Genomic DNA, 22,225 nt, shown 5'->3' with positions numbered 1-22,225 from the left:
TAGAAATGTATTATTTGGCTCAGATGTTTGTGACAACACAATGTAGTGATTGAGAGAGTTTATGTGCTCTCCTCAGAGGGTGTTCAGAGCCCCTATAAGTTTGTTATCAGCCTTCTTATGCTCAAGTGGGTCTTCAGTGCAAATATCAAGTGTTTGATTTTTCTTGTTTTATACGGGCAAGCAACTACACTTAAATGTTTGTTTGTCTTTGATGGCCAGGAAAATTGATCTTTTGTCATAAATCTGTGCACCAGATCCAACATTGTCAATGCTTTCTCATTCTGCCCAGACTGAAATCGAAGTTCAGTTCTAAGGACTCATGGGCCAGCAAGGATGGTCATAATTCAGTCATGACAAACAAGGTTTCCTCCTCGGTTGTCAGCAAGGATAAAGGTATGGTGGCCACTGTACATTACTTATGGTGTTTGTTTAATAAATGCTGTTGGCAGGCGTAAAAATGCATAAAGAGAATGTGTGGTAAAAGCTATTCTTGCATGGTCTTGTGTTGTGGAAGGCTTGTGGAATGATCAGAAGTGCCACACATTTCAGCCACATGTCATTAACACGCTACACTGTCCACAGAGGCATACATATGTGTAAAGACTTGGAGTTAAACCTGGATGCAACAAACTTCCATTTAACAAATTCCTAGATATTACAAAGGCTCTCAATTCTATTCAAGCGCGTGTGTTTGAGACCTCCATGTAATGAAGGTGTTGTGGCGGTTTACCTTGATAAAACGAACTCGCTATGCCGACTATCTGTTAGGTTGTGCTGAGTTACGAGATTTGGCAGAAAAGTCTCGTGACAATAAAGCACAAACTGACCCGAGAGGAACATCCTTAATCGCAACGAGTGACCACAGTTGGCACAACGCGTTGTGCTCCAGCGCCATCGGCGCATCTCTACTGCTTCTGCTTTTGGAACGTACACACCACGTACCATACAACAGTTCGTGCTCAAAAGCTGCAAAAAATAATAAACATAGCAAAGATATGGCTGACAGTTTAACATTGCTAAGCACGGTTTTTTGCAGGTGGACACCACCACCATGTGCCTCAAAGCATTGTTGAGGTGTCCACTGACCCAGGAAGCCAGCTATGCGCCTTTCCTTTCCTCAAAATCAACAGAGTTTGAACCTTCCACTGTTTTTGAAAAAAAGGAAGGGCGCATTACTGCCTCAATTTGTAGGTGGACGCCACCGCCTATTCACAGCGCAATTCAGGTGTCCACTGGCCCAGGGAGCCAGTTACACTTGCTACTCAGAGGCTTCAGACAGACGCACACCGCTGAAACTCTGGGAGTGCAGCTAGAAGTGCGCTCCTGTCGCCACCGCATGGTCACGATGGGCAAGGAGGAACGGGGATGGTGGAGAGCACCAGCTATGCAAGGTGTAGAGTCAGTTTCCTGGGGCAACAGCGGTAGGCAGACAAAGAGAGGGAACATGCAGGAAGAAGCAGGTGCCTCCGCAGTCGGTGCAGCGACGGTGCTGCCATGTGCTTTATTGCTCGGCCGCGGTGCCCCCCCCCCCTCCCCCACTCTCCCTACCCCACTTATAGTGGCATTTCGCAAGCCGCTGGGGGAAGTGATGGCAGCTGCTACTGCCACATTTGCACTATCAGCGCAGTCGCAAAACGTCTCTCCACATTTATGACTTTGAATAACAGAGATTTACTGTAAACATTTTTAAAGTGATTTTGCTTACATTTATTTCTTATTTTGGTTCCTATTCTGCATTGTCCTTTGAGTCTTCTCGCAAGAACTGTATTTTAATTAGCAAAACATATATATGTTTCGTTAATTTAGTTATATCCAGGTTGGTTAGTGCCAGGAATGGCACTGGCGTGCTACCCTTTCATACATACACACTCTTCCAAGAAATGAAGAGTAAACTACTATGTACATGAAGCCATATTTATTCACAAAGGAAAATTGGGTCACTGACCAAGTCAAAAGATGAAAAATGACGTTTCGGGTCCCGTACGGGGCCCTTGTTCACAATAAGGCTGTCACAGAAGAAGTAATGGTTAATGGTTAAGGGAAGGGATGGTTAAGAGATAATGCTTCACCCTGACCAGACGGTGTTCCCTCGAACCTTGGACTATGAAGCCATATTTGTTTCCTGTTCCTTTAGCTAAACTTATTGGAAATTAGTTTTAATGCATGGATGAGGTGCCATAACTTTTAATAGGTAATGGAATGAATTGAGTGAGTACATTTCCTTGTCTGCCTATCATCACAGCACACTCTCTTGCCCCATTGTCATGGTGCAGGGTGCACTAATGATGACCTGCAGGCCATGGGTGACCGGCTGCTTGACTGGTTTTCCGTGGTCATGAGTGACCATCAACTAAGCACTCAAGTGTCCACCAGACGGAGGACCCACAGGGTGTCTGACTGTGAGTCATACTCCTCTAAAACTTTGTGTACATGTCTTTCATCGATCTTGAGGCAGTGTCATGTTTAGAAATTTTTTTTTGTGTGTGCATTACCACATGCTGCTGTGCAGGTTGGGAGCATTCATTGTTATCTGTTAGTGATGTGCAAGTATTTAAAATTTCAAATACAGTCGAGCTCACTTATAAATGCCACAGTTATAGTGAATGTTCACTTATTACAAACGAGAGCATTGAGTCGGATACAACAAACATGAGTTAGAGTGAATGAGGAGGCACCACAAACTTGGCCTTGTGGTAGGGTATTTCGCGCTTTGTGCAGGAGCACCGAAGAGCGTCTCCCAGCCACCATGACACAACTCACACCCCACCCTGTCCTCCCCAGAAAGAATATGACAAACCGAGAAAGCAATAAAAGCTGGGACGTTACACAGACGAAACTGTTTACCAGATTCAGCCACCAAAAATGTATGCCTTGACAGGCGACGCTTGCAGTGGTCCAAATAGGAGCAAGCTTCGCATTACCGTCATTCTGTGCAGGAACATGGACCGCAGTGACCGGTGGTTTCCGCTTGTCATCAGCAAGTCTTGCAAGCCGCGGTGCTATGGGGGCTACATTCTCATACGCTACAGGCACAACGCAAAGCACTGGATGACAAGCGATTTTTTTATTAGCCATTAGCTATACATTAGGAAGGGAGGTGGGAATGACGCACGATTTGGGCGGGATTCATCAACCCAGTAACACTGCAAGATGTAGTGGATCACCCGCGTGTTGAGACATTGTGTTTTTGGCAGTTTGTTGTTGATGCACAGCTGGCCGGAACTGAAGTAATTAAGGTTGACCTCATTTGTGCTCATGATGGTGCAGATATCGCAAAGCAATACACTGGCAAAGCTGTTGTACAGGTAGAAGCAATATGAGAGGGAACACAGAAACATGTGGCTGCCGCACCTTGCGCACCGCTGCCACCAAGGGGCAGCAGGAATCAGCGGCAAAGGCCCAATAAGCATGGCTGGCTGGCTGTTGGCGGCAGCGCTTTGCAAAGCGTGGAGGCCGCACGCTTTCATGTTCCCCCTCATGTTACTACTACATGTACATGGCGTGCAGGCACTCATCAGTTGCCAAGAAGCTGATAGAGACGATGACAAGGAGGCTGACCTACCACCAGCTGGCGTAAAAACTTCCAACTGCGATTAGTCGTATTGCATCCACAAAGCAGCTTGTTGGTGTATCCTAGCTGGGAAGGACGTGTTCTTTGAAGAAGCAGTCACGCATAATGGTCTTTCTTAAGAAATAAACGCCACTTTTACTTGACTTCGTGTTTTTGGCTGTAAATTGGGAAGTCGTTTACAACGAACGCAATCCGCGCGACCGTTAGATTCGTCGTAAGTGGGCTCGGCTGTAGTTTGTGAACAGGAGTTGCTGTTCAGATCAGTTTGCATTGTATTTTTACAACTCTGAGTAGTCATGTTTTTTAATACACAAAAATAAAAATAGCAGTTTTAGAATTTATCTGTTAATCTGAGCGCGCAATCAGATGTGGCATTTCAGAATAATGGCTGGTTCCATGCTCAAACCTATTGAGTTGCATGACCACAGAGGGCACATTATTGAGTGCTCTCTTTGTTTCCTGCATGGCCCCAATTGTACAGGCCCACCTGAATCACCTGACTGGACATCATAGTACTCTAGTGGTATACTTTTGTTTTCACATTGTGTACACTTGCTTTGCAGCATCAGCAGGACTTGTCAGTAGCCATAATGCAGTTCACTGTCCATAAAGTACAAGAAGCATCGTTAGGAGCATGTTTCCGATTGTTAATAGCTGAAGCTGTATTCCATCTTGTTTGGTAATTCTCCTCCAAACCATTAGGTTGGAGTGGTTTATGGTTTGCGAATGTGTAGCTGGACAGTACATTGAATCAAGTGTCGGAATATAGAAGCTGCAGAACATTGCTAGGCATAATTTTTTTTTAGTTCTTACCTCAAGAAAAAAAAAACTGTCTGACTACTTCAGCTATTGCGGTCAGGCTTCCACATAGTTCTGGTTGAGCAGAAGGAGCTGTGATGTACATCACACCCATGCACACTTCATTTTGTATGCCCACAGACCATTTGCCTGAGTGCAAGCCTGAGGTAGGCTGGATGTTCCACCACCTTGACTCGGATGGAAACTTGCTGCTGACGTTGCGTGAGCTGTATGACTTGGAGCACGATGATCGTGAACGGTGCCTCCAGCCTTACCTGGCTGTCTGCGACCTGAATCGAGACTCGTTTCTCAGTACCATTGAGTGGTGTGCCTGCTTCAATAAGTCCCGTAGGTGTCCTCTTTTTTTTCTTTTTTTTTCATCATAATTCATTTTACAGCAGTGCTGTTATCATTCTCAATGGGAGTGTACCTGCTCTGCTATTTTACTTCATGCTTTCATTTGCAATTTAATCAGAGGTTACAGCATTATATGTGTGCAGCACAAGACAGGTGACACTTCAGACAGAACAAGACCCTGACTTTTATGTAACTTTTGTCAGCTTCTTGAAAATGGTTTACGTAGTCAAGGTGAGGTCACACATTTGTTAGATCAAAAAGGGGCAGAATAGAAGGGAGGGAGTATACTCTCGGGATCTATTATTCAAAGTCGCTGACAGTACTACCCTTCTTCCTGAATCCTCTTCCTCTGTCAGCATTTTTCTGCCATGAAGTACTGAGCAGACACACACAGTTTCAACTTTTTTCATACTACCGCACATACAGAGTTATGCAGTGCTGCTGGATCTGTGATCCCTTCTCTCTCTTTTTTTTTTTTCTTAATGCTTTAACAGTGTTGCTAGAAGGTATGACAGTCATTAGCTGGCTATGTCACAATGAATTATGCCATGATGACCTATTAGGGCTCATATGCTCAAATAATAACATTTAGTAATTCACTATCAGATTTCAAGAAGCAGCTTTGCGTGTTGTGCCTTGCTGTTCACTGATGTTCTTTTGTGTCTGCTGGGATATTCATTGAACATGAAACATATGTTGCCTTTAAGTGCTTAGTGCTTGCTAGTCTCACTAGTATCAAAGGTGGTGTAATTCTGCTGCAGGCCTGCCAGGTTGGCTGCATGGGCTGCATTAGTAATGAGAATATTGTTCTTCAGTAGGGCATACGTATCAGCGTTCACAGTTCTCACGAAGGCACTGAGATTACAAAGCAACGCAAAGTGCATTTCACAAAGTCCTCTGCATTCCATAGTGAAGTGGTCACAAGGGCAACTGTGTGACCATTCTACAAAGGAATGCATAGGACTTCCATTTTATTCTTTATTCAGTGTCAACACGCTCAGTGATCGCACGATGTCAGATCGATGTAGCCAGGAAGGTTCTCATCAATAAAATTCTTTCGTCATGTTCAAATCTGCTGTCTAGTAGGTGTGCAATGAATGTGATGTGTATTCCTAGAAGTGATTGTTCCAGAGTATGGAACTTAGAAGCCATTTGTTCTGTGAACGTGTAGTGTGAGCAAGGAGGATGCACACTGAAAATTGGAAAATGCCATGGAAGCCTATTTGTTTTGTTTTTTTGTTCATGATTCACAATCTGTACGTACATACATATCACGTTAACTCTTTCCTTACTGCAGAAAAATGACCGATTTTGATTGTTTTAAAATAAAAATTATTTCTTCAAGAAGTGCTAAATGCACTGCACATTGTAATACATCAAACTCTACTTCTGAACGAAAAAAAAATGCCAGAGTTGTGTGCGCAAAACTTTTCGAAAATTTATTGGTTAAATATGCTGGCAACACAAAAAAAATAATACAAGCAAAACAAAAATAAACCGCTGCACTGGGCCAGAAATTGATTTAAAAAATTTAAATATACGAAACTTTGCAAATGTTCTTAGCTACCATTCTTGCAAATTTCAGTTGTGTACATAATACACTGTACTCTCCGTTAGGCAATATGACTGCTGTGCCACAAGAGAAAGCAGTCGTATGAGCACATGAAGTGGAGTTAGATGTGGGATGTGCTACACATTAAACTTGTTCTGAGTTCTGTTCTTTTTTTATATATATCGCAGAGCTTGCAGTTCCTGCTTTTTTTTTCCTTTTTTTTTTTGACTGGTAGTAAACGGTTCTATGGGTGAAAAGGGACGTGGCCTTTCTTGACATCATCATGATCAAAAATCTGCCGGCACATTTGGTAACATATCTTGGCTGTATGTTGCAGAAACCCTAAAGCACCGAATAAAACCACTCTCTTCATTTGCATAAAATACAACTTGAGCACTAAAACAAAACATGTGCGAGCACGCGTTGATGTCCCGGGTCTCTGATACGAAGTCTTGCAATCAAAACTGAAATCCAGCCATTCCTCATGGATGTCTAACCCATCACTACTGCTCTAGAAAAAAAAAACACAGCGTAAGAACCGACAAAAATGCTCTAGTGTAGCCTTTCACCTTTGAGGAGTGCGGCGAAACAGACACACCATGCGGTGACCAGCGGGCTGCGTCTGGTCAAAGTTTGATTTTTCAAGTCGCCTCCTCGCATTAGAAAATGAAGAAATAAAACTGAAACCAAAGAAATGGTGTTACAGAAACAAACTAGATGGCGCAGCTTGTCCAGGAGCGCCATCCTGAATATTTGGCTGCAGGTTCAAAACGTCGGTCGTATATGATTTATGGTCTATGGCGCAGGAAGGAAAGAGTTAAAGAACCCCAGGTGGTCGAAATTATCCAGATTCTGAGTTGCTTTGGGACTTTAAACCCCATAAAACCATTAAACTATAAACAATTTGTACATAGATGTAGGCATACATACAAGTTATTTGTTGTTTGTCAGCTAGGCAGGCACATTTATTCACTGCGGCCTGTTCTGTTTGTTCGAAACAATGTTGCATTGCTCTCCGCTTTTGATGGTGAAACTAAAAAAATGCATGCCTTCTGTTTCTGCCCTGTTCTGCATAGTATTATTCATAATGAAAGCAGTGACACCTTCTATTGTTGTTACAAACATATTAAATAGCACCCTATGACCTGTGGCCAACCTAGGTGTAGCATATTTCGATGCATTTAAAAATATTGACGTACTCATCACTGCAGCACACTGACATGTTTCTCTTCACTGCAGAACGACCATGTGCGGCAGCTCTGAGGCGCGTGACACCTGGCCTAATCGGTGAGTGACTTTCTTCAACACCATGATTACTAAGTGGCAAATAAAAAAAAAAAGCTAACTTCATGCAATCCACAAGGCGACTAATGCAGGCCTGCTCTTTTAGGCTGTGTGTTTTTATTACCTTAGCTTGCTTGGAAAGATTTTTGAATCGCTTAGTAATTATGTGCAACATTTTTAGGGCAGAAAGTTTTGTTTGTGCGCTTACTGTTGCATCCCTCGTCAATAACTGCAGGAGCGTACATCCCACAATGTGATGAGGAGGGTTACTTCTTGCCAGCCCAGTGCCACAGTAGTGCAGGCATGTGCTGGTGTGTTGACCGCCACGGTGCCGAGTTTGCCAACACACGCCGGAGAGACCGGCCTGATTGCGGTAAGTGTGTTCATATGTGTGTATTTTGCTTCCAAGTGGATAGTGCATTGAACTAGCTAAATTGGGAAAATGCGAACTCCCAGGGATTAAACATTTGTAGTGTATGTTTCAGACGTCTCGGAGTTTACTTGCAATTTAAATTATCTCTTGGCAGTGCTTCTGTGTAATTAGTATTCACCTTTCTTTGATCCATTTCACTGCATGCACTCTGCTCTACCAAGCTGCCCTGATGGAGTGCCTTTTTCATTGTAGAAGATGTTGATAACTCTCCTGCTCCAACCTTTCTCATTTAGCATGTTGCAGGAGAGTAGATGTGCATGGTTACAATTTTCAGGACATTTATGAAGAGTGCACTTTGTAATGTTATGACGTAATTGATTATAACCACTTCTTTGGCTGAAAATCGTTTTACAGGTATTCTGCTCATAACAAAACCAGAAAAAGCAACTGAAATTACATATGGGGAAGCTTGGGCAGGTTGGTAGTTATTCGTACCTAAAATGGCACAAACCAGACAATGGACAGAAGAGACGTAAACATGAGCGCTGCTTACGTACACGATGCTCATGTATACATCTTTCATCTGTCCATTGTCTGGTTTGCGCTGTTTTAAGTATGGAATTATATTGTTCGTACATTAACCCCCTTAACGGACACTCATCATGAGCCAGATATGACAGGTGGTTATGACGAGCCTGGCTCGTCCAAGTCCAGTAGGGATTTAACTCAGATATTGCTAGGTGACAGAAACCTGGAGCCGAATTTTGTACGAGTCTGTTTTATGTTCTGTTTATTTACTGCCATACCTTATAATCTCATGCATAGGACACACCCCCTGTTCCAGGCTAGATAATGGAGAAAAAGATGCTGTTATACGTTGGTTTTTTTTATTTGTGTATGGGCCAGACCTTCAAAATTCACACCTGGATCTTAAAAAAAATTCGTCCCTCACACGAGTTTATTCAGTAATTTGCACAGCCTTAATTTATTACTCGTGTTTATGTAAAAAAAAAACTTGCACATCTTGCACGCCCTGCTGCGCCAGACCTCTAGCATGCACGCAGGTGTACGCAAGTAGAATGTGCAAAGCGGGCTTGGAAAATCGGCGTAGCCGCGTCGTTGTATGCAGCTGCAAAAGGTGCAAGTGGCGGGTGTACGCTGCCACACTGGCCCCCCAAAAATTCCGAATTGCGCACCATTTACCCGACTTACTCGCGCTGGCAGTCGCTTGCCGAGATGAACAGTTGCGAAAGCAAACTGCCGATAACCGCCAGCACCAAGCCGTTTGTTGTTCAGTTTGCCAGCTGATGAAATACCAGCTGACCGACTAGCGAAGCAACCCAGAAAAAAAAAATTTTTCTGCGAATCCGCATCTTGCAAACTTTCGTCCTTGACTTTACATGACATGCATGAGTGAAAAGATTGAAAGAGTTGGTGTTCAAGAAGAGTAGAATGTGAGAATTCTGCTGCAGCCTTGCTATAGCTCGTGTTTTACTCACATTGTTGCAGAGTCACTGATGAACAAGACCAATCGTGACAAGTCACTCGAGGATGACACAGAAGAAGACAGTGATGAAGTTAAAGACAACAAGGATGAAGGATCGGGAGACCGCATTCAGGACTTCTGAGTTTTGTCCCCCAAACAAGTGGCCACTTAAGCCCTGCCTCTTACCTTTTTCCCTCAAGCCCTTTTACCATTCGCCATCGTTTCTTCCTGATGCACCCGCTTGTTCTGTCAGTGATGGCAAGTGCAATAGTCTGTACTTCATCTGTCCTGGTTTGCAGCAGGAAGGAAAAAGAAGGAGAGAACAGTGGTTTTCAGGAAGAGCCACATCTGTCTTCAAGAGTTGTTCCCACATGTCCCTTATTTTAGCATAAACTGACAGCAGCGTTGGCAGTCTGGTACGGAGACATTGGCTTTTTTTCTTGTTAGTCGTGTTGGACTCATGTTAGCATGTTCTAGTGATGTCTTTCTTTCATTGTGGGCTTATCCTTTTGTGTGCCCCAGGTTTGAGAGAGATTCTCACAGCTTTTTATCTTAACATGGTGACAGCAGTGCTAACCATATTTACATTGAACATTAAACTTTCGTAAAGTTTGATTTTTTATGATAACCATTTCAAAGGGGACGTTGCTTTTATGCAAGCTTGAAGAAGTGTTCAGTCATAAAAAGCTGCTCTATTTGAAACACAGAAAGCTTGAATTCTTGTTTCTATTTGTTATGCATTTGTTCTACAGTGTTAAAATGCCCATGCGCATTTTATTTTATTTTTTTGGAGCACAAAGAAAATAATCAGTCTGAGAAGCTTAATACTGTGGTTTATTATGTTACATGCCTTTTTGTTCAGTCTGAACAACAATGTGTCAAGGTTGTCAGCCTTGTGTGTTTTGTTCTCTGCAGGACTCCTCATTTTCTGCACTGTTAAATACACTTGACCCGAATGTGTGGGCATATTACATTTTTTATTGTTTTCCCTATTGTTTAAATGTGCAGAAAAAATCTTTTAGTTGCTACTTGAAGCTGTCAGCATAAACAGAACATGCTAATGAAGCTTGCGCAACATGCATTTTGTGTATGCCCGCATTTGTAACATGTCGCATTTAAGTCACAGAAGTGCAGCTGCCTCCTGATGGTTGCTGCTTCCATCAGTAATAAATGTGCCATGATTTTTCAGACATTATTACAGTAAAAAAAAAAAAAGTCTGAGGACGAGAGGATAACATGCATCAAGCTTGCTCTCACTACACATTCATAGTTTGTGCATATTTCTTGACATTTATTTATTAAGCCGCAAATGCAATCTTGAACATTTGTCACAATTATTGCCTGCCTGGTTGCTTTGTTAAACAGGTCTTACTTTATATTGATGAATTATATTTGTGTCACAATTTTTCAGTTGTTGCAGGCCACATTCGTAAATGCAAAAGGCTGAACTACTTAAAGTGGTGGAGCTTATTTTGTTACTTAGCAGTGCCATGTGTTTATGTAATGGCATTGTGTTGCTTCCTTTGTTTGCTTTATATGTATGCTTTACACTTATGAAGCAAAAATGCACTTATTTTTCGTGTGTCTGCGGAGAAAAAGGCAAATCCTTTAGCAGCCTGTGTTTCGTAGAATTTGCACGAAGCCAACAGAATCCAAGTCTTCCATTTAAGTTGAGTGCCACTTGTATTCTCTCTTGGTTAAAGAGCGTGTTTCTCCGTTTTGCCCTGTGTTTTGGCCTCCCAGGTCTATAACTAATGGTTGTGTTTTTGAGCACTCTCAAAGCCTTTTGCGACTTTTTGTTCGCATTAGCCAACTGTTTACAGTTGATTTTTTTTTTGTTGTTGTTGTTATCAACTGTGTAAGAAGAAGCGAACATACAGCTTTGACCGTCGCTTGTTTCACAGCAACGGGCTTATAGGTGGCACAGAGCTGAATAGTGCACTGTCTTCCAAGTGGCCAATTCAGTGATTCAGCGTACAAACCTTTCTGTGATAGTATAAACTTGTGCCATAGTGATGTACTGAATCTTTCATTTTATTTCGTGTGCCAGCTTTAAAGCCACTGCAGTTAAGTATTTCTACTGCAACATTTTTAAGTTACAGTTATGTTTGTCTTACTTGAGACCATTTGATGTAGGCAGTACCAATATCCACAACTCTGCACGATACGTGGGTAGAAAAACAGCCTGCGTGTGGTTATTGTGTGTTGCACTAGGACTACCAGTATCATTGCATAATGGACATTAAAATCTCAGAACTCTTCAAAATAATTGCTTCTTTAGATTTATTCAATTTAATGGAAATAATGTCACATTTGTGGTGGTAATCTTTTATCGTAATTAGTAGGATTGTGTTCAATCCAGCATGATCATATTACACTTTGCGAACTTGAAGGGAAAACAATTTTGTAACTCAATATGTTATTAAAGGGGATATAGGGCTAAAAGATGGATTTGAACCACTTGTCTGATTTTAATTAAATTTTCATGGTTTCTGTATATATTAGCAGTATATGTACTTCTGCAAAGTTTTGTTATTCTTGCACAATTTTAAAGGAAGTTATAAATGACTGAATGGGAAAATGGGTGTACCTAATCAGACACACTACTGTTCTAAAATTACTTGAGGTTTCCCATTTCTCTCTAATAGAAGAGTCTAGAAAAGCCCTTAATATATAACTTTGGAAAGAATTCTCCAGTGTATGATAATTAAGTATAAATTTTCTCTTCATAAAGCTGCTAGTTTGTTTTTGTGGTATGACGACCCTTTGAATACATTATTCTTTTCTTGGAAAAAGAGCAGAAATTGCAAAACACACCCACAGTTGAATTCCTCGTGCAGTTGTGGTTCACAAGATGGGCAGAAATTTTTGTTGTCCTTGGAAGGACAGTTTCTAGACAGGTAATTCAGTGTAGATATGCAAACTGGGAAAAGCACTCACAGCTTCAAGTGGGTGCAGTTTCATTTGAAGTACCTATAGCTCCAAAATTTGCTTCAAAATTCACTTCAAAATTAATCTTTATTCAAGATTTGCTTCAAAAGCTTCAAAATTTTGTATGGTGGAAATTTGCTATTTTACGTTCATGATTATACTTTGGATCTCCTTTTGTTTGATACAGATTTTCCATGCAAATACTCTAATAGTTTCAGAGCACTGCTTTTGAGGTTGGGTTATATGGCCAGGTGAACACGTCTAAGTACATTTGTGAACAGTACAGTAGTTGATTATGGTTTACTGTTAACACGTCCCTGATTAACCTTCCCATGAAAGTGTTCTAATCAATCTGTATTTAATAAAATGAAACACCCTCTGTTCTCTAGAGCTGCACTCATGTAATATAGAATGTGAAAAATGTTTCCAAAGAAAAGAAGGTATCCACTCATCGATCAGTTGCTGTCGAGTGTCGAAGCACCCTTTGAAAAGGGCATTTGTGGGAAGATTTTAATGCGCACCAACAGCATTTCAGTAAACTCTTATTTCTGGCTGACTGCTCTATGGACCATAGATGAACATTGGGAATGGGTTCTTGAATGGTTGAGGATCAGTTGCAGTTTTAGTCCAGAAAGGTGTTGTTTTAGTAAAACGTTGAAACTTTTGCCCTGCATCCTCGCTTACCTGTAATCATGGGGCAAGCTATTCATTTGTAATGTTGTTGTTTGTGGCTATTTATTGGTAATAAGAAATAAAAATAAAAATGCAAGGAACAGATATTGCTAGCTGCGGCATCAGCCATCGAAACTTGAGCTGCGCCTAGTGGGAATAAAAGGACGGAGAAAAGAGGGGAGCGAACATTCACTCATTTGTAACTTTTCGTATTTTGTCTGGAGGCGCGAGCTTGATTCAGAGCTTGAGCTAGTCCATGTTTGAATCTCGCTGTCAGGAGGTAGTTTGTCACAAGTGGATTCAGTGACTGCGGCCACTCCCCATTGCTGGAAAGTCTCAACAGCCACAAGTTAATGAACACCCAGACAGACAGGTGTAAAAACTTTCTCATGTCGGAATCTCCAATCACCATGGCGGAAGTATACCTGAAAACCAGTTTTGAAATTTAATTTTTTGTTGGTTATCATCTGTGCCTGAAAGTTTGTTCACAGAAGGTTAGCAAGCTCAGAGGAACATAAAACCAGGCAGCAACTGTTTCTTCCTGCATTGCTTTGTTTGTTGACAGTCTTTTCTTTTAGTTGAGGCGCTGGCCTGATCTTAGTGCTTCAAGCCTTTATTTATATATGGCACCGTTTTCAAAACGGTATGCCAGGAATTCAAGGAAAGCATTTGTTTTTCGCTCAAAGGCCTTGTCCTTGAGCTCTGTGATTAAGCCTTTTATGTGAAGTTTCCTGCCTACTGTAGTGTACAGAGGCTGCATAAGAAAATAAGCTGCAACTTGTGAGAAGATGTTATATTGCTCTATGGCTGTGTGCACATAAAATTAAAATGTTGGCCAGTGGCCTACATTCCCTTTGTGGGAGCATGTGAACAACTGTGTGCAAGGTGCCTGCTGAGTGCATTTACGTATGCGAGCAGTAACAGCAGCATCATGATCTTGTACAATTTTTCATGCATTTTAAGAAGGTGCACAGCAAATCTTCGAAGCCCGTTGCTTGTGAAACAAGCCTTCAGTGCCCTCTTTTTCTGTACATGACTGTTTTCTTTAAACATGGGGAAGTGAGACAAGGAAGCACATTCCAGTGGAGGCTGCAAAAAAAAAAACTACTGCTGTTGGTGTAACAGCATTGGCTTGTTGGTTGGTTCGCCAGGGTCTTTGTTTATTGTTCCCTGACATGGCTGAATGCCTGCACATCACAGCTCTTGCATTGTTTTTTCTTTTTTTTTTTCTTTTTTTGCCTGAAAAGCTTAGAAATGGTGAGAATTGCTATGATGAGACTTTTCTGTGCATGCCACCTGTGACCGTGAGCCTTTGTGTGGAATCTTTGTGTTCTGTACATGTGTTTATAGCACTTGCAGAATTTAGCACCCTCAGAATTAGCGCACATAAAGAAATTAGCGTGTACAGAATGTTCATGTTCTGTGCACGTGTTTCCTCTCCTTCCCCATTTTCCTCCTCCAAGGCAGAGGGGCAACCTTTGAGGGTGTGCATTTGTGTTTCTGAGAGTCTTGTGTTGGTGTTTGGATCTGCTCAGAGATTGGGCACTGTGTGGCAGAGCTGCTGCTGTTGTATTTCTCACTGTTTTTGTGACTCCTAGATACATGCTTAAATTGTACAATATTCAAGAGCAAGAATTTAAAAAAAAAAAGCTCCACTTAAGCCCAGTATCCACAGACGCAATTCTTTGACATATGTCAGCTGCCATGAGCAAGAAGCCAGAAACTTTGCATCGTTGTGCTGTCAAGTCCTGTTTGTGGCACAGCTGATGTTCAGCTGAAACCAAGGGACCCGTATTCTTTGCTATTTAGATGGCAATGCTCACCCAAGGCTTAGCTGTCGAAACTGCACAAAATTTTCCCATCAGAGAGCTCTTTTTTGGTAGGTGGTAATCACAAAAAGAAACTTGTGAAATTTCTGTGAGCATTCTCAAGTTCATTGCATTCCCTTTTGTTTGTGGCCACAACTTCCTGTGATGCCTTGTTTATTCTCACGCATTTTAAATCGGCACAAACCATCTAGGTGAACATAGAAAATTTGAAAAATATGTATTGCTTATTGCTTATGGATGTTGCTTATGACATCTTGCTGATCACATTTGAGACTGATTGAAAAATTTAGTCCTGGGCTTAAAGTGTCTAGTGGATGGTAGTCCACATTGCATAACTAGCATCTTTGTTTGACAAAGTGTAGCAGTACAAATGTCTTCTTTTCTGTCTTATAAGTGCCATCTGATGTTTTTCTGTATGCATTTATGCCTAATGTATTTACTACTTGCATATGGTCTTGGTAACCACTACGTAACAATGTTTTTTGTAGGCTGTGATGAATAAAGTACCACTACAAGACATAAGTTTATGTAGTGTATAACCTAGTGTATGTGTGATAGTCTGGTGTGCAAAAAGTGGATACAGGTGCATGTCACTAAGAAAATATGAACCTTTTAAATTTGAAAATGAGGAGCTACATGTCATCTGCATAAAGCGGCAACCTCTAGTTGCACATGGCACCTCTTTCTTCCTTCAAGCGAAAGTTTCGCCTTTGTAATGTGTGAGCCTTGTTCTCTTGCTGCTGTCTTCACTATTGGTCTTCATCGAAAGCTGCTTGCTTCGAGGGTTATAATAAAATGAGCGTGGCTCTCTACAGCCCTGCGAGTTTTTTGCACCGACTCAAATGTGTAGTAGTGTGTAAAAACGGGGAGCCACGCAGACTATTCTCTAATTCTCTGTTGTCAGAAGTTTATGGAACACGACGCTGGCAAAGAATTTTTTATTTCTTTTCATCCAGGGCGTGATTTATCGGTGAAGTCTGTAATTTGCACATTCGTTATCGGGCTGCATATACCAGGTGTTTCAGGGGAAGCCCGCCACTAATTTTTAAAAATAGGGTTTTTGACGTAAAGAAAAGCTTTTTTAGCATAGTAATACTATGCAGTGTTGGCGGACATCAAAAAACAGGTGAATCATGTTAACTAGTAAAGTGATCAAGTAAATTCTAATAGTAAACTTTTTAACTATTGCCAGTGGGCACCTGATAGCAATTTGAGATTTGTAGGCAGCCGTTAGTAATAGCCTTATCAGTGCTTAGAATTTCGAAAACGCGATTACGCTCGCCGCTGTGGCTCAACAAATTTGGACCATTTCTTGCGTACATTCGAAAACTGGGGCATGCATGGGAGTGTGAAGCGAAAAATTGTTTTTTGAGGAAAGGAAATGAAGCAGTAATTGTTTTGCATATCTGAGGACACCCGAACCGCTCCATAGGGGAAGGGAGGGAGGTGGGAGTGAAAGAAGAAAGAGGTGCTGTAGTGGAGGGCTCCGGAATAATTTCGACCACCTGGGGATCTTTAACATGCACTGACATCATGCAGCACACGGGCCCCTTAGCATTTCGCCTCCACTGAAACAACTTCCATCAAATCGAGACACTTTGTGACGCCCGGCCGTACCATGTGAAAAAATTCAGGGGCACAGCTGATCTGTGCCCCTGATCTGTCTAAAGTGCATTTTCTGCACCACTTTGACTACCTCTGTGGTACTGGTACGTCACCACTGGATGACGTCACACATAATGACTAATTACCAAGTAATGACAAATTACTAATTAATTCTAATTACTCATTAATCACTAAATAACTGCTAATTAATGACGCTTAAGCTTCAACTTTAGGAGTGGAACGCGATAGCGTGTTGTAGCGCTGCCAGGGAGTCCACGGAACGCCATCACCCGTTCGGGGCGATGCCTTTCCCTCTGAACGCAACGCTTTTTGAGGAAAGGAAATGGCGCATTAATTCTCTGTCATCTCGGTGGACACCAGTTAAACCGCACCATACAGGAAGGGAGGAAGTGGGAGTGAAAGAGGAAGAGGGGCCGTAATGATGAAAATGAAAATTGTATTTGAAGAAAGGAAACTATGCAGTAACTATCTCACATATCTCTGTAGACACCCGTCAAAAGCGTGACACCTCTGCTGACAAGCTTCTGCTGACCGCCTTCTGTCGACAACGATGAAGCATTGAAGGCTTTCGCCTGAAAACCTGACCCGCCCGCGCTGGAGCAGGGACGTGGCGGGGAGCACCGCAGAGCGGGCGGGGCAGGATTGTCACGTGGTACGGGCGTTACGGACATGGAGGTAAAAAAACTCTCGTCGGTTTTTTGTTGCAAGTAAAATGGCGGAGCGAGAGGAGCAGCGCTACTACCTCAAATTTTGCCAGAAACTTGGCGATAGCCAAGTGGAAATTATTCGAAATGTTCAGACGGCTTTCGGTGATGATGCTATGAGCAGCACACAGATTAAGCAGTGGTGCAACTGGTTTAAAGACGGCCGCACATCCGTGGAGAGAGAGCCACGCTCCGGCCGGCCATCAACATGCCGAAATGACCAGGTAATTGCCGAAGTGAACGCTGTGGTGATGCGGGACTGTTGTTTGACTATCCGAGAAATTGCGGAAGAGGTGGACATCAGCAATTCACATTCCATTATCACCGAAGATTTGGCCATGGAGAGAGTTGCGGCGAAATTCGTGCCGAAGCTGCTGACGGTGGAGAAAAAGCAGCTTCGTGTTGAAGTCTCACAGGAGATGCTGGATTCCACAAACAGTTACCCTGACTTCACCGACACCGTAATCACTAGTGACGAGTCTTGGGTGTACGGGTACGACCCGGAAACCAAATCCCAGTCGTCACAGAGGACGCATTCCACGTCACAAGACCAAAGAAGGCCCGACAAGTGCGCAGCAATGTCAAAGTGATGCTGACTGCTTTTTTGACTCCCTCTGTGTGGCACACCACGAGTACGCACCCCACAGGGTCAAAGAATGACTAAACAGTACTACAGGGATGTCCTCCATCGCCTACGTGGTGCTGTGCGGCGCAAGAGACCGGAATTAAGGTCAACAAGAAATTGGGGCATCCCTCGCGGCATTGCTCCTGCACATTCCTCGCATTTGATTCAGACTTTTCTGGCGAAAAAACAGACTCCTGTAGTTCAACAGGCTCCTTACTCTCCTGATATGTCCCCCTACGACTTCTGGCTGTTTCCTAAAATCAAGAGGTCATTGAAAGGAGCGCCATTTCAGAAAAGAAAGGACATTATGGCTGCAATGACAGCAGAGCTAAATTCCATTCCGAAAAGGGTTTTTTCGGAATATTTCCAACAATGGCAGCACCGCTGGGAGATGCATATGGAGCCCCAAGGAGACTACTTTGAAGGTTATTAGGTTTCTAACGCTCCAGTTATGCCAGTTTTTTTTATTCTGCCAAAGGTCGGATACTTTTCTAACAGACCTCGTAGCCTTGACCTTGCACTGATCAGGAACAAGTGCGACCACCTGCAGGCCGTGGGAACGCCACTCGCGGACATTCCGCTGTCTGCGCGACGTAGATGTCATCCTCACTCTCAAGCTCAACACGTGACGGGGGCGTGTTCCCTAATGAGAGAGTGCGTGATGAGTACCAGTGAACTTAATTTTCAGGACACGCCTTCCTCGGAAGGCCCGGCCCCCGTCTAGGGATTTCAGGGAACGAAAAACTCGGCATCGAATACGGCCGAGCAGCTCTCTCTCACCGAGACTCCCTTCTGCTAGGACGTTCCATTTTGCTGAAAGACACGTACGTCTCAGTTGCTCTTTACTTGTACATAATGTAAATAGTTGTACAAAGTTTTCAGTGTCTTCATCGTAACCACGTCTCAGATCTTCCTCGTCGCTTCTCCGGCCCGATTACGCTACCTGAGTCCCAACAATTACGATCGCCACAAATGTGCATTTTCTGAGCACCGATGATGCAGCGTGCACTCAACTTCGGCTGGAAGGCAGCGGCTCGCCGCAGGAAAGCGTGCTTTCAAGTTTAAGCGGATTTCGGCACACGGCAGAAGAGCTCATATGTTGGCATAGAAATAGCAGGAGTAACTTTTTAGTTCGCACACTGCAACCAAATGAAGTGCAACAACAAACAGTGCAACTGGACTAGTAAATATTGTTTGTAAAGCGCGTTGCAAAACAATTGCTGCGCTCTTGAAGTACGCGCACTGAACTCCAATCGCACCATTTCGTGGGCAGTGATCGTTGATATTTCCGAACCAACTTAATGTATAACTATCCTCATAGATGGTAAACCAAAGGAGCGCAATGAGAAAGAAATTGAGCCGACCCCCGAGCTAGCATCAAATGGCCGGACTTTAAAAAGCACGTTGGTCAGATCCGCCCAACTTACTCGAGAAAAAAATTACTGCTTCTCCCCTAATCTACAGGGTGTCCCAGCTAACTTGGACCAAGATTTTAAAAAACCTAAGCGTTCTTCACAACTGAAATCGCGTGGATGTTGTTAGGGTTTATCTAAAGTTACAGTACCATTTTTTTCGCTCGTCCTATTTGAACAAATAGTCGAGATAAATAAATTAACTTTTTAAATATAGTAACGTTCAGGCGTCAAGTTGTGCAGCTCCACAAATATTGTCCAACCCCGGCACTTCCAACGAGATGGACTTAGCGTGGCCGTTTTAATCCGGGAAAAACGAAAGCCCGCGGAGTTTAAAAAATACCACGCGACAGCGCGCTCCGGGCACCGTTATTACAGCGCTCTCATCGTGCTTTGTAAAAAACGTCACTCGCTTCGCGCCTTTCGTGGTGCCCAAGACGGAGCTTCGCGTTGTGGTTGGTTCCAAGTTCCATGATAAGGTTTGGTTTGGTTTATGGGGTTTAACGTCGACGCCGCGTAGTGGAGGGCTCCGGAAATTTCGACCACCTGGGGTTCTTTAACGTGCACTGACATCGCACAGTACGCCTCTAGAATTTCTCCTCCAAAGAAATTCAACCGCCGCGGCCGGGATCGAACCCGCGTCTTTCGGGTCAGCAGCCGAGCACCATAACCACTGAGCCACCGCGGCGGCAAGTTCCAAGATAAGCGCCAGTTGGTACGAGCGGCAGTTGAAAGAAAGCGCGGCTCCCGTTTCTGAGGCGTTAACTGCGCTCTCACGTTAGCTGAATGCATGCGGAGGAACGATGACAATTTCATGAGTTCGAATTTGGGAGCAAGATCCCAACAAGCAAAGACGCATATAACAAGCTTGATAACGTCGGGTGAATTACGCTGAAAAACGGGAGCCGTGGCCTCGTGGTAGAGCACCCTCCTCGGCTTCGGGAGGTGGTGGGTTCGACTCCCGCTGCCGGCCGGGTACCCACCGGTTTTCTCAAAATGGGTGCAAGCTATGTCCCGGCCTGGTGTTCGGCTTGGGAAAGGAACCTGTGCCTTCAAATCCCGTCACTTTGGGTTCCAAGACAGGGATAAAAGAGGGCCACAAATTGGGCTTTTACCGCATGAGGCAGATTTAGGGTTGCTTGACGGCGGAACTTATATCTGATCCGTCAAGGCAACTGTGGTGCCCGGAAACAGATTTGGCAAGGACTGAGAATAGTTCTGCTGTCCATGAAGGCTGACACACGGATGAGTAAAACCCTTTCTATTATCTTAACCACGTTCGATGTTAAATAAATATGCCCAATGTTATCCAAAACGTAGCCCCCACCCTGACTTTTGAGCAATGGGATCACCTTTGCGAGCTTCCACTCGGAAGGTATCCAAGCGTGTTTTGAAGGAATAATTTACCAGTTGTAATAAAAAGTCAGGAGACCCCTCAAAGAGAATCTCGAGCATTTTCGAAGTGACGTCAACGAGGCAGGGAGAAGCAGCTGGCAACCTTAGTACAACTGGACAAAGCTCAGATAGTTTAACCAGAGTGTCACAATTCATTGGCGTCACTGGCGCCAACAACATTGGTCGGAGAGGTAGTAGAGAAGAAAACCGCACCTCCAATTTCACTTGGCAATTGATTCAGTTGTCTCGATAGCTTCTCTCTGTGTCAAAACTAATGAGGGTAAATTTTGTTAGACCGTGAGCTTTTTTCTCGACCGTAGACAACCGAATAGCGCGCGTAAGTTTCCCGACTTTTTAGAGTTCACCAAAATGCTCAGCGTCATACTCGCTTTTCGCTTGTGAGACTGGGCATTTAAAAGTAGCTCAGCGATGTTTGAGCGATGTTTGAAACTTAAGGCTGCCTCAAGGCGGCCACGTATACGTGCAGTGATGGCGAAAGCATTAGTGTGCCATCGTGAGCGTTCGACCTCGACGCAGGTTGCGCACTGAGAAATGCCATGAAGACGTACCTCCGAATGCCGATTCCACAAACGCTGAGTCCAGAAACTCGGTTCGAATACCTGTCGCGAGGTAGCCTCCAACCAGCTGGTTGAGAAACGTATGCTGTATGGAACGAGAAATCGCATGACACCTCCCGCAGCGGTGTACGACGAACGGCTGCGTCAAAATTTTAATACGAAAATTAGTTTTTGAAGAAAGGAAATGGCGGAGTAATTAACTGTCTCACATCTCAGCGGACACCTGAACCACGCCTTAAGGGAAGAATGTAAAGAGTCCGGGAAGGCATACAAATGAAGGTTGCAGATGTCGTCGGTTCGAATCCCTGTCGCAGGCTAGCCTCTAACTTGACTAGCACATGTAAGCTATATGCAAAGAGATATGGTATGACAGCACCCGGAACGCTGTAGGACAAACGGTTGCTCACGATTTTGGAAGTAGTAGTAGTAAAAACTTTTATTTTAACAGAAGTGTTTGGGGCGCACAGGCCGCTGGGCCCCCGAACGACCCCACTATACACTCAAACGCTCATGTGCCTGCGGTCCATGACGCCCGGTCCGTGGCGGTCTTCTGCCGGACCCAGTCCTCAGAGCGTAGCAGGGTCGCTCAGTCCTCCCAGCTGGTGAGGTGCTCCAGGCCCCGCGGAAAAGGATCCGTCTGGCAATGGAATAGAATGTTGGCAAGAGTGGTGGTGGGGGAGTTGCAGAGGGTGCAAGAGGGGTTGGTGAGCGTTTGGTGGTAGCGGGACTTGGTATAAGGAGATGGAAGGGTTCGCGTCTGGAGGCGTCGCCATAGGGTTTGGTGGTAACTGTCGAGTGAGGGGTGTGGTAATGGGTAGAGCTCTCTCGGCTCGGTGAGCCTGAGTCAGCTCAATGAATGTGTGCAGGTTGATGTGTTCGGGGATCGGGACCAGGGTCTTCACCGCATTAGGACGAAGCAGCCAGACTACGGATGGAAGCCTTCGGGAGGAATAGCAAAGCTGGAAGGTTTATTTTACATTTTGTACAGTAGCACGGAGACCAAAGTCAGAAAATGAGGAGGATGATCTGGCA

General features: G+C 43.8%; 1 protein-coding gene across 1 annotated transcript in view; it reads left to right on the top strand.

Moving 5' to 3' along the window:
• Positions 1–15,397, top strand: part of Cow (Proteoglycan Cow) — a 36,037-nt gene extending 20,640 nt beyond the window's left edge. The window contains exons 6-11 of the mRNA XM_089581877.1: positions 290–393; positions 2,274–2,399; positions 4,511–4,717; positions 7,518–7,565; positions 7,798–7,935; positions 9,445–15,397. Of these exons, the coding sequence (XP_089438003.1) occupies positions 290–393; positions 2,274–2,399; positions 4,511–4,717; positions 7,518–7,565; positions 7,798–7,935; positions 9,445–9,563 (742 nt within the window). The 3' untranslated portion in view covers positions 9,564–15,397. The remainder of the gene's footprint in view (positions 1–289; positions 394–2,273; positions 2,400–4,510; positions 4,718–7,517; positions 7,566–7,797; positions 7,936–9,444) is intronic.
• The last annotated feature ends 6,828 nt before the right edge of the window (positions 15,398–22,225 follow it).

This window comes from Amblyomma mixtum, chromosome 3 (genome assembly GCF_055824585.1).
Source record: "Amblyomma mixtum isolate Tamu chromosome 3, ASM5582458v1, whole genome shotgun sequence".
NCBI classification, from domain to species: Eukaryota; Metazoa; Arthropoda; class Arachnida; order Ixodida; family Ixodidae; genus Amblyomma; species Amblyomma mixtum.
The sequence above is the reverse complement of the archived record's forward strand: the minus strand, read 5'-3'. Positions and strand labels throughout refer to the sequence as shown.